The 12676-nt window shown below is 48.8% G+C and overlaps 1 protein-coding gene across 1 annotated transcript in view; it reads right to left on the bottom strand.

Moving 5' to 3' along the window:
• Positions 1 to 12676, bottom strand: part of FAM117A (family with sequence similarity 117 member A) — a 53776-nt gene that overhangs the window by 11179 nt on the left and 29921 nt on the right. Inside the window, exons 2-3 of the mRNA XM_025363217.1 lie at positions 11479 to 11648; positions 1443 to 1538 (exon numbers count right to left, since the gene is read on the bottom strand). Coding sequence (XP_025219002.1) covers positions 1443 to 1538; positions 11479 to 11648 — 266 coding nt within the window. The remainder of the gene's footprint in view (positions 1 to 1442; positions 1539 to 11478; positions 11649 to 12676) is intronic.

Raw genomic sequence — 12676 nt, 5'->3', positions numbered from 1 at the left:
AAGGGCAGTTCACTCCTCAGAGTACATTCACATCTCAAAGGCCCTGAGACCAAGAAGGATGGGGATATTCTCCCCTGTTTAAAGCAGACTACACTAGGAACAGGGATAGACACTCAAGAAGGGAATACTGGATTTCGTCTTGACTTTCATATCCTGAGACTATTACAGATTATCATCAACAATTTTGAATATTATCCCATCACATGTGCAATTCTGGACCTTCTTGCCCTCAAATGTTAAATGCTCAGGGGATGAAGAGCTATTTAAATATAAGCCCAAACTAAATGGAATTCAGAGAGTAGATCTGCTGCCCACAGCCATAAAATTTATGACTAGATCCAAGAAGAAAGAACTTTCCGATATGCTATTGTGGGTCACTCATACCACATCTCCCCATTCTTAGTGCGAATAACTTACTCTGACCATTGAAAAGTTTAAATATTTTTTATTTCCCCGTCTTAAGCTCTCAACGTATTCACTTCATATTTTCTCATTGTTCTCAGCAACAGAGGGCAGAAGCAACTTCCTCTTGTAAAGGGGTGCAGGGTGAGTCCTATCGAGTTGACCCTCTCAGAAGGTGCCACAGAGCATGTCAGGAGGAGCTGATGGGGACCCCTGGAATATTCCAGCCTATGGCTTTCTCCCCTTAACCTCAATGACTTGAGCACTCCTGAGGGAGAGGGAGGGCCAGGAAAAAAGTGTTTGGGAACATTTCATTATTTTTCTCTTCTTTTGAAAAGAAGGCTAGGGCTGGGCACGGTGGCTCACGCCTGTAATCCCAGCACTTTGGGATGCTGAGGGAGGCAGATCACCTGAGGTCAGGAGTTCAGCACCACCCTGGCCAACATGGTGAAACCCGTCTCTACTAAAAAAAAAAAAAAAATACAAAAATTAGCTGGGTGTGGTGGTGGGTGCCTGCAATCTAAGCTACTTGGGAGGCTGAAGCAGGAGAATCGCTTGAACCCAGGAGGCAGAAGTTGCAGTGAGCTGAGATCATGCCACTGTACTCCAGCCCGGCCAACACAGTGAGACTCTGCTTCCAAAAAAAAAAAAAAAAGATGAATAGTTAAGAAGTAAATGAGACTGGGAGCTCCTAATTCCCAGGAACTCCCTCCCTGTCTTCCTTCAGTCTCTGAGCTGCTTATCTGGATCCAACCCCAAAGTAAAGCGAGAACAATGGTGGCTCCAGCCCTGTGCTTGCTGCTGAAAGGCACTAGCAGCCTCTGGCCAAGCCCCTTCCTAGCAGAAGGGTCTGGGCTCCTAAGACCTGGCCACTTGGAGAGTGGAAGTCGGCTAGGAAGGAGCCATCTCATCAGGAAAAGGCCAGGTCAAGACAGGAGAGGTGAGCAGTGTGACTCCACTGTGGAGGAGATGCATCACATGGTACTAGGGGATCAAGAAGAAGCCGCTACCCTAGGCAGGGAGTCAAAGTGGGTAGCTACCTCTTTTCGGTGGTCTGTGCTGCCCCAGGATGCTGAGCGCTTGTGTGCACAGGAGCTGGCACGCTCACCTTCTAGCTCTTGCCAAGACAGGGGCGTCTGCAGGGAGAGAAACACAGTGAGACAGAGCAGCTTCTTCGGCAGGCACTGGGGAACAGGCACACTGTTTTCTGGGTAGAGGTGATGGCCCTTTGAGCCCTTCTCTCCTCTGCTCATCAACCTCTGAACACTCTCAGTCGGTGTTCTTCTTGAGGCCTCTCCACCTGCACTGCCTCCTTCCCAGTTCACATCCTCCAGCAAACGTTCCCTGATGACCCAACAGGGCCAACCTCCTCTTTACTCTTTTCTGAGTACTATACATGTATGATATCCCAGTTATTCCAGCTGATCCTCAGTGGTGAGGACAAGTATTGCCACTCCTATCCCAACCAGCTCCAAGAGAATATAGGCTCAGGCTCAGGGAATCACTGGCACTCTTTATTCTCTCGCCCTCTACATGTCTAGCACAGGCCCAGGTTCCTGGGAGCTCAATAAAAACAAGTTAATATATAGGAGTGCATTAAGGGATTATTAACTGGCAAAACAGGAAAAAGGTCAACGTAGGTCCCTTGACCAAAGCAGGGGACTCCTATATAGTGCAGTGCCTCATTTTTCCCTGCACATGGAGTAAGTGTTGCTCCCCCGACCCCCACCCCGGCTGCAAATAAGCAGGAAGGAGACATTTTCAGAAAGGAGAGAGCCACAGTTCTGAATCCAGCCCTGATTCCTGATCCCTCTTGGCCTTATCACTCCTTTTCCTCCTGGGCCTGCCCAGCCCTCATAAAAACAGGGCCCTCAGTCTGCATCTCCTCTCCCTTGCTGCACCGAAGACAGAATGTCCAAGATGGAGGCAGGGAGAGCTGCACGACTACTTCCTGAGCCCCCACCCAAGGGAGGAAGCTGTTGCCTCTAAGCATGAGACCAAAGAGGCCCAGATCCCTCCCCACCACCAGTATCCCTACTTCCATTCCAAGGGAGGGGCCCAAGGGGGAACGCTCCAGTGGAACCAGTTCCTCTCTAACTTCTGTGCACAAGCACAGGCTGCCAAAAACATGAGGGCCTGGGAACTGTCTCCTCCAAGAGATCTGCTGACCTCCCCCGAGAGGTTGTTGCAAACAGAAAAGGGGGAGGACGGGAAAAAAAACCCAACTACTCGCCACCCAACAGCTGCTAAGAGGAGCTCGGCGGGGGAGTCTGAGCAAGCTTGTGAGAGCAGACGGCCGTATGTGACAGCTGCAGTGGAGAGGGGCCACTGGGGATTGGGGCTCCCTGGCTCTTCCTTCTCCCAGCTGCTCATGGATCAGCACCTTTACTGGGCCATGCAACATAGCCAGGGAGAGACAACTGCCCTAACTTTCTTGTTCTGATGAGCATCACGAGTAAGTAGGTAACAGAGGAATTGACAAATGCTAAATAAAGCATCCAGAGATCCATTTCCCCACAATTCCCTTCTTTAGGAAAAGGGCAGACGGCATATCCTTCAGGCCCAAATCTTTAGCACAAACCCTAAAGCCCTCAAGATGAAGCTGGCTCTGTCAGTATATGGAAAGCTACTTCCAAATGCCCGTGTCTCTCTCAACCAGGGTGCTACCAGACAAAGCCTCAGAAAAGGCTGGTGCATGCACTGAAAAGTGAGGAGGAAGCCCATCTCTCCCAGCCACCTCCACCCAGCAGACACACAAAGGATCCTCCCCTCAAGGCTCCAGGACCAACTCTAACGATCACTACCTCTGCTAATCAAAGCTGAGCCCCGCACTCCCCACGCAAACCTGTTGTCCCTGGAAGGTGGCAGAGGCTATAGAGGGATGACAAAAGCTAAAGGGACAATTCTGCCCATTTCCCTTCCTCAGGGAAGATACTATACTCATAGGTGGGTGATAACAGAGAGGAAAAAACAGCCACGTTCAGGCTGCCATGGGTACTACTAACATCTCTTGCAAACTCTTCAAGTACCTCTTCTGGGATATGCGAGAGGGTGGAAAGAGAAATGCAGGCTAGCACAGGACTTTAAAAGATGTGAGGCTGCGGGTGGTGGCTCATGCCTGTAATCCCAACACTTTGGGAGACTGAGGCGGATGGATCACTTGAGGTCAAGGGTTCGAGACCAGCTTGGCAAACATGGTGAAACCCCGTCTCTACTAAAAATAGAAAAATTAGCTGGGTGCCTGTAATCCCAGCTATTCAGGTGGCTGAGGCACGAGAACTGCTTGAACTCAGGAGGTGGAGGTTGCAGTGAGCTGAGATTGTGCCACTGCACTCCAGCCTGGGCGACACAGCAAGACTGTCTCAAGAAAAAAAAAAAAAAAAAAGAAAGAAAAGAAAAAGAAAGGGATGTGAAAATCATAGCAGCTAGGGTCATCTCCTCTCTCAATGCAGGTGACCCCCACCCCTCTCCGCTCAGCAACGTCTTCCACCAACCACTGCGTTCTTTGTGTAAACTATACTACTAAGGCCATTGCTTTGTGTCAACACCCAACCCTTGGCCATAGAATTCACCAGCTGACCCTTCATCCCACGGGCTCTCCATCCTTGGCTCTCTGTCCTCCCAAGCAAACCCATCTCCCTCTCCTTTTTCTTACCACCAACCTCCAAGCCTGGTTTCCCGATCTAAGACGGCCTGCCCGGCCAACTATTCCCATTCTTCTTGTCAGGGAGCCTTTCCTAACTTGTCTGCCTTGGGCTGACTGCTCTTCTGCTCTGTGTCTCCTCCTTGCAGATGGGCTCTGAGTGTACATCATTCATGCAATCAACAAATAGTGGCTGAATGTACACTGTGTGCCCAGTACTGTTTCAGGCACTGGCCATACAACCATGTATAAAACAACACAAACACTTGTCCCTTCTGAGTTTATTTTCTCATTGGGGAGAAAGTTTCAACAGTGGTAAGTGCCAAGGAGAAAAATACAGCAAAGAAAAGTGATAGGAATGCTGGGTGGGGGATACAATTGGAAATGTCAGGGAGGCCCCCAATGAAAAACTAACATCTGCATAAAAACACGAAGGAGATGAGGGAGTGAGTCATGTGGGTATCTGAGGTAAGAGTAATCCAGACAGAGGGAACAGCCAGTGCAAAGGCCCTGTGGCGGCAATGAGCCTGGCATGTTTGAGAATGATAAAGAGGCCAGTGTGGCTGGAGCACAGTGTGTCAGGAGATGCAGTGACAGGTTAAAAAATGGCTCCTCAAAGATGAGGAACCTATAAATGTTACCTTGTATAGTAAAAGTTTTGCAGATGTATTAAGGATCTTGAGATTATCCAAAATTATCTGGGTGGACCCTAAATACCATTACAAATATCCTTACATAAGAAAGAGGAAGAGGGAGATTAGATGTATGCACACCGAAGAGGATAAAGCGATATGACCACAGAGGCAGAGACTTGAGTGATGTGGCTGCAAGCCAAAGAGTGCCAGCAGCCACCAGAAGCTAGAAGTGCAAGCAACAGACTCTCCCCAGGAACCTCTTGGGAGAGAATGGCCCTGCCAACACCTTGATCTCAGTCCAGTGGAACAGAACTTGGACTTCAGGTCTCCAGAACTGTGAAAGAATACATTTCTGTGGTTTTAAGCCACTAAGTTTGAGGTAATTTGTTAAAGCAGCCTCAGAAACCTAATGCAGTAGGTTATCCTGTGTTTGAAGTTGTTGACATGCTGACATCAAGTATTTATTTATTTATTTATTTAATTTATTTATGTGATGGGAGTTTCACCCTTGTTGCCCGGGCTGGAGTGTAATGGCGCGATCTTGGCTCACTGAAACCTCTGCCTCATGGGTTCAAGCGATTCTCCTGCCTCAGCGTCCCAAGTAGCTGGGATTACAGGCACGTGCCACTACGCCTGGCTAATTTTGTATTTGTAGTAGAGACAGGGTTTCACCATGTTGGTCAGGTTGGTCTTGAACTCCTGACCTAAGGTGATCCGCCCGCCTCAGCCTCCTAAAGTGCTGGGATTACAGGAATTAGCTACCGGGCCCGCCCGACATGGAGTATTCTCAAGGCAGGAGTGTACACAGGTGTGGACTATAGCCCCTCCTAAACTGGGAATGCCCAAAGTAGGGACCATGCCCCAGTTTCCAGTGCCCAAGGTTGGATAGGACTCCTCTTCTGCATCTCACTATGGAGCACAGAAAAGTCACAGCTAAGAAAAGCTCCCCTTCAAAGAGCTAACCTGGCCAGGTGTGGTGGCTCATGCCTATAATCCCAGCACCTTGGGAGGCCAAGGCAGGAGGGCTGCTTGAGGCCAGGAGTTCAAAACCAGCCTGGGCAACATAGCGAGACCCTATCTCTATAAAAGAAATAATTTTAAATTAGCCATTTATGGTGATGCGTATCTGTAGTCCCAGCTACTAGGGAGGCTGAGGCAGGAGGACCACTTGCACCCAGAAGTTCAAGGCTGCAGTGAGTCATGATCATACCATTGCACTCCAGCCTGGGCAACAGAGCGAGACCTTGTCTCAAAAAAAAAAAAAAAAGAAAAAGAAAAAACTAACCTTCTGGCCACAATAGGGGGGTCAAGCCATGCTGCTCAGTCATTCTAGATGACCCTTTGGAAGCAGGGTAGAGCTGGAGCTCAGCAGACCAAAAAGTCATGTTTGTCGCTGGGCGCAGTGACTCATGCCTGTAATCCCAGCACTTTGGGAGGCTGAAGCGGGCAGATCACTTGAGGTCAGGAGTCAAGACCAGCCTGGTCAACATGGTGAAACCCCGTCTCTACTAAAAATACAAAACAATCAGCCAGGCATGGTGGCACATGTCTGTAATCCCAGCTTCTTGGGAGGCTGAGGCAGGAGAATTGCTTGGACCTGGAAGGCGGAGGTTGCAGTGAGCCAAGATCGAGCCACTGCACTCTAGCTTGGGTGACAGGGCGAGACTCTGTCTCAAAAAAAAAAAAAAAAAAAAGAACAAAAAGTTGTCAGGGGGAGTCATGTACTGGAACAGATTTGACACCCTGGCCCAGTGGGAGCAGCTGAGGGACAAATAGGGCAGCTTCTGACCATGAGTGGCATGGGCCAGCTGTGCAGATGATACTCAGATTATGCAAAACTGGATGTGGCCAGACCAAGGAAGCCTTGCCTGGGATTGAGATCCCAGAGCAACATGTGGAAGGACAGCTGGGCATGGGGGTGGAAGACAGTTTCCCAAAGAGCCATCTAATATAATCAGGAGGAGGGGTGGGATGAAGCTGAAAATCCTCCAAACTGGAATCTCTCAGCCTCCAGCCCAAAAGTTTCTACCTAGACTCCATGACCACAGGCAGCAAAGTCCTGGCCCTCACTGTCTCCAGTGACCTTGGCACCTGAGTAAGCTCCATGTGTGGAGCTGGGCTAGGCCCTGGAAACGTAACCCACTGTCCCTGCACAGGACTGTCAAGCAGCATGGTGCCTGGCCTGGTGTGGACCATCAGGACTACATGTTCAACTGAAATTCTGCAGGGAATCAGTCCCTTAGGTCTCCGGCCAAACAAAAAGGCCGGAAAAGGCTCTGAGGGTGGTCTGCTGGTCAGCACTGAAAACTGGCTGCAAGTGGCCAAGGCTACCATCTCTGGCCCTACAGTGACTATGCAACCCTCAGATTTTCCATCATGGCCCCATTTTCAAATGTTCGGTACTGTTGTCAAACTATGCTGAACAACTGGTCCTGTTCGCCAATCTGGAAAACAGGCAGTGTGCCCAGGCCCCCACACCCACAAAGAAAAACATTTTTCAAAGGTCCATGATGGTCAGACTGAATTGTGTGTCATCACTGTTGGGGCACTGGTTTGGGAAAATAGGGAGGATAGTACACAGGTAGGGGAAAGACACAGGAAGAGAAGTCTTCCCAGCGAGCGTGCCTACCTTCACCTCTGGCCTTCCTCACACTCCATGTGGTTTGTCAAGACTTAAGCTTTTTTTTTTTTCCAAAGGGTAAATTGGGGCTAAAGAAAAAGATCCTATCATAGAAGCTTCCCCACCTCACCTGGGGAATGCAGAGGGAATGGGGCTGGGGATGAGTAGAATGGGGGGCTGGGCTGGGCAGGGCAGGTTCCCAGAGTCCTGTCCGTCAGCAGGATGAGACCAACAGGGGAACTCTGCTCAAACAGTCATTCCAGCTGTGATGAGACCACTTCCTCCCTCCAGAAAAGTACAAGAAGACTCAAAGGTTTGCACAGCAAGAAGGAAGAGGGGTAACTGCAGCTACCAGCATCTACTGCCCTCACCCATCCTGGCCTGGGCCCAGCCACTAGGAGTGGCCAACACAAAGCAATCAGTGGCCAGCTCTAGTTTACCAACTGACCCGGTCATCTCTCCCATTGCTCAAAACATGCAGCTTCTCCAAAGCACTTCTTCCCCAATTACCATGTTCACACATCCTCCTCCCAAAAACAACCAATATCCCAAATAACATATATCCACACCCTTCCTCTTTCCTTGCTCCAGATATTTGGGTAACCCAGCTCTCCATGTCAGACTGTAAATGGCCTGAGGACAATCCTTTGTAACCACCTAAGATCTTAAAACACAAGGAGGAAGGAAGGAGATAATAGGATGAGATTGTTGGCACTACTGGGCTATATTCGAGAACTGAGAGCTTTTTGCTCCATCTTCTACCCTGTGAAGAAGCCTCAAGTCTGTGGCATGCCCAGCTATCTAGACAGCAGGTGTTCCATGCTTGCTGCCTAGATCTGAAGCTGGCTTGCAATGGGCAGGGCCCTGGTCTCCTCTCAGGGATTCAGACGAAGGAACTGCTTAGCCTGAACCATAACTGCAGCTGCTGACCTCACTGCAAGGCATGCCCTGGGAATGCCAGGGCTGCTGGCTCTGGGTGGAGGGAGGTTAGGCAAGTAGGACAGTAGTAGTGAGTGCCCGCCAGTGAGGGAGGATGAAGCAGAAAACTACTGCATTGGTATGACTAGGAGAGAAAGGGCAGGGGTAGGAACAGCCCCACCCCCGGCTTAAGGCAACTGGGAAAAAGTTCTGGCATTAGTCTTTTTTTTTTTTTTTTTTTTTTTTTGACATGGAGTCTCGCTTTGTTGCCAGGCTGGAGTGCAGTGGCATGATCTCGGTTTACTGCAACCTCTGCCTCCCGGGTTCAAGTGATTCTCCTGTCTCAGCCTCCCAAGTAGTTGGGACTACAGGTGTGAGCCACCATGCCCAGCTAATTTTTGTATTTTTAGTAGAGATGGGGTTTCACCATGTTGGCCAGGATGGTCTTGATCTCCTGACCTTGTGATCCACCTGCCTCGGCCTCCCAAAGTGCTGGGATTATAGGCATGAGCTACCACACCTGGCCGTATTAGTCCATTTTTAACAGCTTAAAAGCTTTCAAGGACTTTGGTAGATCCTGCCACCCTCCCTTCCCTTACACCTTCTTATCTTCCCAGTCAAACCTCTCTTTCCTCTCCAGTCCTTTCTGGGTGATATCCCAGTGCTCAGTAGGGAAGGAACGCCAGTTACTTAGGAATATGTCAGGTAAGCCTCAGACCTCCACAGTGTAATACTAGTGTTGAAGAGGGTAGCTTGGACCAGGCCAGGGGGCTTAAGCAGGAATTTGAATGGAGCCCAAAACCTAGAAGCAGCAAATTCCCAGAAGACCAGGAATGAAAGATGGGTAGAGTGCATATTTTGGTTTGGATGCTTAGGTTGATCAGAATTCTCCATCTCCTGACTGCGGCCACAATATTGACAGGTTGCTAAGAGTTCCTCGAGGGCTGGAGCCCATCCCAGGGAAAGAGGAAAGCTGCATGGCTTGGCCTTGCCAGACCCACAGAGGCTCATCGCTGACCTCTGTCTTGCTGTGGCAAGAAGCCCAGACTTGTTATATAAAAGATCTGGCCTGCAGCTGGAGCCTAAGCAAAAACACACAGCCTAGGGCCTATGCCTCTAAACCCAGCCAGGGAACATCTGAGGCCAACCCTGCTTTGAGTTGACAAAGAGAAAGCTATCTGAGGAGTGGGATGGTGACTTCCTAAAAGGTTGAAAGCAGGAAATGACAGAGGCAGAAACAGGTGGGCTACACAGAAGCCTGCCATCTGACAAACAGGGATGGAATAATGGGCTTGCACACTCAAAGGAATCTCAAGTCCTGTTCCTCCAGGAAGCCCTCCTTGACTACAAACATATCTGGACTAAGCACTCCCATCAAAAGACAAAGTTGTGTGTGCTCCCAGGCCTGTGAGGAGGAAGCATAATTTATCCTACTTGCCTTTTCCAAAGGATAAAGGGAATGGCAGTGCTCAGGGCTCCCAGGAAGGAAGCCTAGTCTCTCTCCTTCCTGGAGGGTATTCTCCTTTCACAGTCTATTTGTAGATCCAAAGAGGGCCATGATTTTAACTGCAGCAAATTCTTGTTGGTTCAAGGTGGGGTATTCCCATGAGAATTCCCCTTCTTTAAACTTCGCCAGATATTTGGCTCCATCTCATCCCTTGGCTGTCTGTTCACTGGCCCTCATAGAACTGGAATCCAGACTCATAGAGGCCAAATCTTGTCCTCATTTCCTTATTCTTCATTCCAACATGCCAAGAACAGTACTGGGCATTCAAACATTCACTAACGACATTTGAAAATGGATCGCATTAACAAAATAAATAAAGAAACTGACATGATGTGGTCAAAAGAAGTACCAAGCACTTTCACGTGTCATTTGGCCATCATGCCACCTACACGGAGGCAGACCAGGCACTCTCCACCCAGTTTGCAAAGGAAGAGCTGAATTGCCCGATGTCCCCCAGGATGAAGGGCTGACTCAGACCCTCACGTCCTGGCCACCCTGTTTCTGCCTATCTCGAAATAACTCATTTGCTCTGAAGATGAACAAGAGTGTGTTTAAACTGCATGAAAAGGGAGATTTGACTCTTAACAACTTAGCTGCTAAGAATGAAGTCCTGAATCAGATTAAGAAATGTCTGTATAATTTCACATATGAGAGGGGTTCCTGCTCAGTCCGATGCTAGCTTATCCAAAAACTGATAAATGAACTGGATGATCTGCAGAGATTCTTTCCAAGCTTGGGATTCTTAATGAAAAGGCTGTCTTAATGAAAATACTGAAGAAGAGGAAGCTGGCTCCCCAGTCCTTGAATGGGCACACTGAAATCCCAGACGGGGCTGCTGGCAAGGAAGAATTCCCCATTATCTGAGAACTTCCCATTCCTATGGCTCCAGCGGGATCTATTCTGGCTCAGTGTACTTTTTGGCCACTTCTTTGGGAATACAAACTCAATAGAATGTTGGCCTTGGTTTAATTTTAGCAAGGTAAATCTCATTTATTTATTTTTTTTGAGACGGAGTCTCGCTTGTTGCCCAGGCTGGAGTGCAATGGCGCGATCTCAGCTCACTGCAACCTCGCCCTCCGGGGTTCAAGCGATTCTCCTGCCTCGTCTCCCGAGTAGCTGGGATTACAGGGGCCCACCACCACACCCAGCTAATTTTTGTATTTTTAGTAGAGATGGGGTTTTGCCATGTTAGCCAGGCTAGTTTCGAGCTCTTGACCTCAGGTGATCCGCCTGCCTAGGCCTCCCAAAGTGCTGAGATTATAGGTGTGAGTCACTGCGCCTGGCCTAAATCTTAATTTTTTAAAAAGCTAGAATAAACTCTAAAGTCAGCTGTTGATTACACCAACACAAATACTCAAAGCTAAACTGAAAAACCCAGATTGACTTCTCTCTTCCACCAGGCAGGTGGAATGCAAACTCATTTCCGTGTATGTTTACAAAGAAAAACAGGGTGGTAAATTAGCAGGGTGTGGTGGCAGGCACCTGTAATCCCAGCCACTTGGGAGGATGAGGCACGAAAATCACTTGAACCCGGGAGGCAGAGGTTGCAGTGAGCCAAGATCGCACCACTGCACTCCAGCCTGGGTGACAAAAGGAGACTCTGTCTCAGGAAGATAAGACATTACGTGGATAATATGTACAACCAAAACCCAAGACAAATTATCGCAATGATTTGAGGAAGACCAAAGGCCTCCTCAGCCAGCTTTCCCACCCCATCCTTATCCCTTATCCCATCAGGAGAGAGCTTCATTACCTGGGTGGCCTTGTCATTGGTGCAGCAGGTGAAGGCCCCATCAGCATCTCGTGGCCACTGGCCCAGAAGGTAGGAGCTGAGGATGGTGTCCAGGGAGAATGTACGCCGGACCTGAAGTGGCTGAGGCCTAGACACTGACTTTTCTGGGGCCACCGAGCATGGGACGCTGGCTACAAGAGAACACAGCCCGCACACCTTGCCATCAGCATGGAGGAAGGAGACGTGGCAATCACCTTCCTCCTCTAAGAGATGTGGCCTGCCTGCCCAGTCTTCACTCATACCCACCACTGTCCTAAAAGAATTTGAAGCAGCCTGAAACAGCACATATGGTCGGACAAGAGCTTTCCTGACCTACTCAGCCAGCCTTTATCATGGGAAACAATTTATACCATTTTACTTTGGACTTGGACATTACTTTATAAATGTCCTCTATCCTTTTCCTACCCCTAATGGACTATGAACCATGAACTCCTAGATCTCCACACTGAGTTTCCTGAGAGCAGCACTGTTTCCCATCATTAAAGATAAAACTCTAAGTGGATAAAAAACAAATTTTCTTCTGTCTTTTATCTCCTGCCCTTCTTCCTCCAGCACCTTTGCAGGGCTTAGGCGCTGCACAAATTCATCCCCTTAACTGAAGGCCTCCTGCTCCTCTTCATACTTCCTTCAGGACTGGTTAGCTCCCTGGGGAACCCCGGTGGCTGACATATTGGAACTACTTTCAATTATCGAGGATTGAGGAATCTAGTTTACAGAAACATCCAAATTTTTTGGTTGTCTCCTCTGTCTTTGATTTCTATATAAATGGGACAAAAATAAAGCAATTATAAATCCATTCATAGGTGGTGGCTCACGCTTGTAATCCCAGCACTATGGGAGGCAGGCAGGTCACTTGAGGTCAGGAGTTTGAGACCAGCCTGGCTAACATGGTGAAACCCCGTCTCTACCAAAAATACAAAAATTAGCCAGGAGTAGTGGCAGGTGCCTGTAATCCCAGCTACTCAGGAGGCTGAGGCACGAGAATTGGTTGAACCTGGGAGGTGGAAGCTGCAGTAAGCCAAGATTGCACCACTGCACTCCAGCCTGGGTAACAGAGGAAGACTCTGTCTCAAAAAATAAATTAAATAAATAAATCCATTCATTTATTTTTACTTTGGTTAAAGCTTTCTAGAAGGAGGTAAAAGTTGAAACTGTGGAT

Source organism: Theropithecus gelada, chromosome 16 (genome assembly GCF_003255815.1).
Source record: "Theropithecus gelada isolate Dixy chromosome 16, Tgel_1.0, whole genome shotgun sequence".
In the NCBI taxonomy this organism is placed as follows: domain Eukaryota; kingdom Metazoa; phylum Chordata; class Mammalia; order Primates; family Cercopithecidae; genus Theropithecus; species Theropithecus gelada.
The sequence above is the reverse complement of the archived record's forward strand: the minus strand, read 5'-3'. Positions and strand labels throughout refer to the sequence as shown.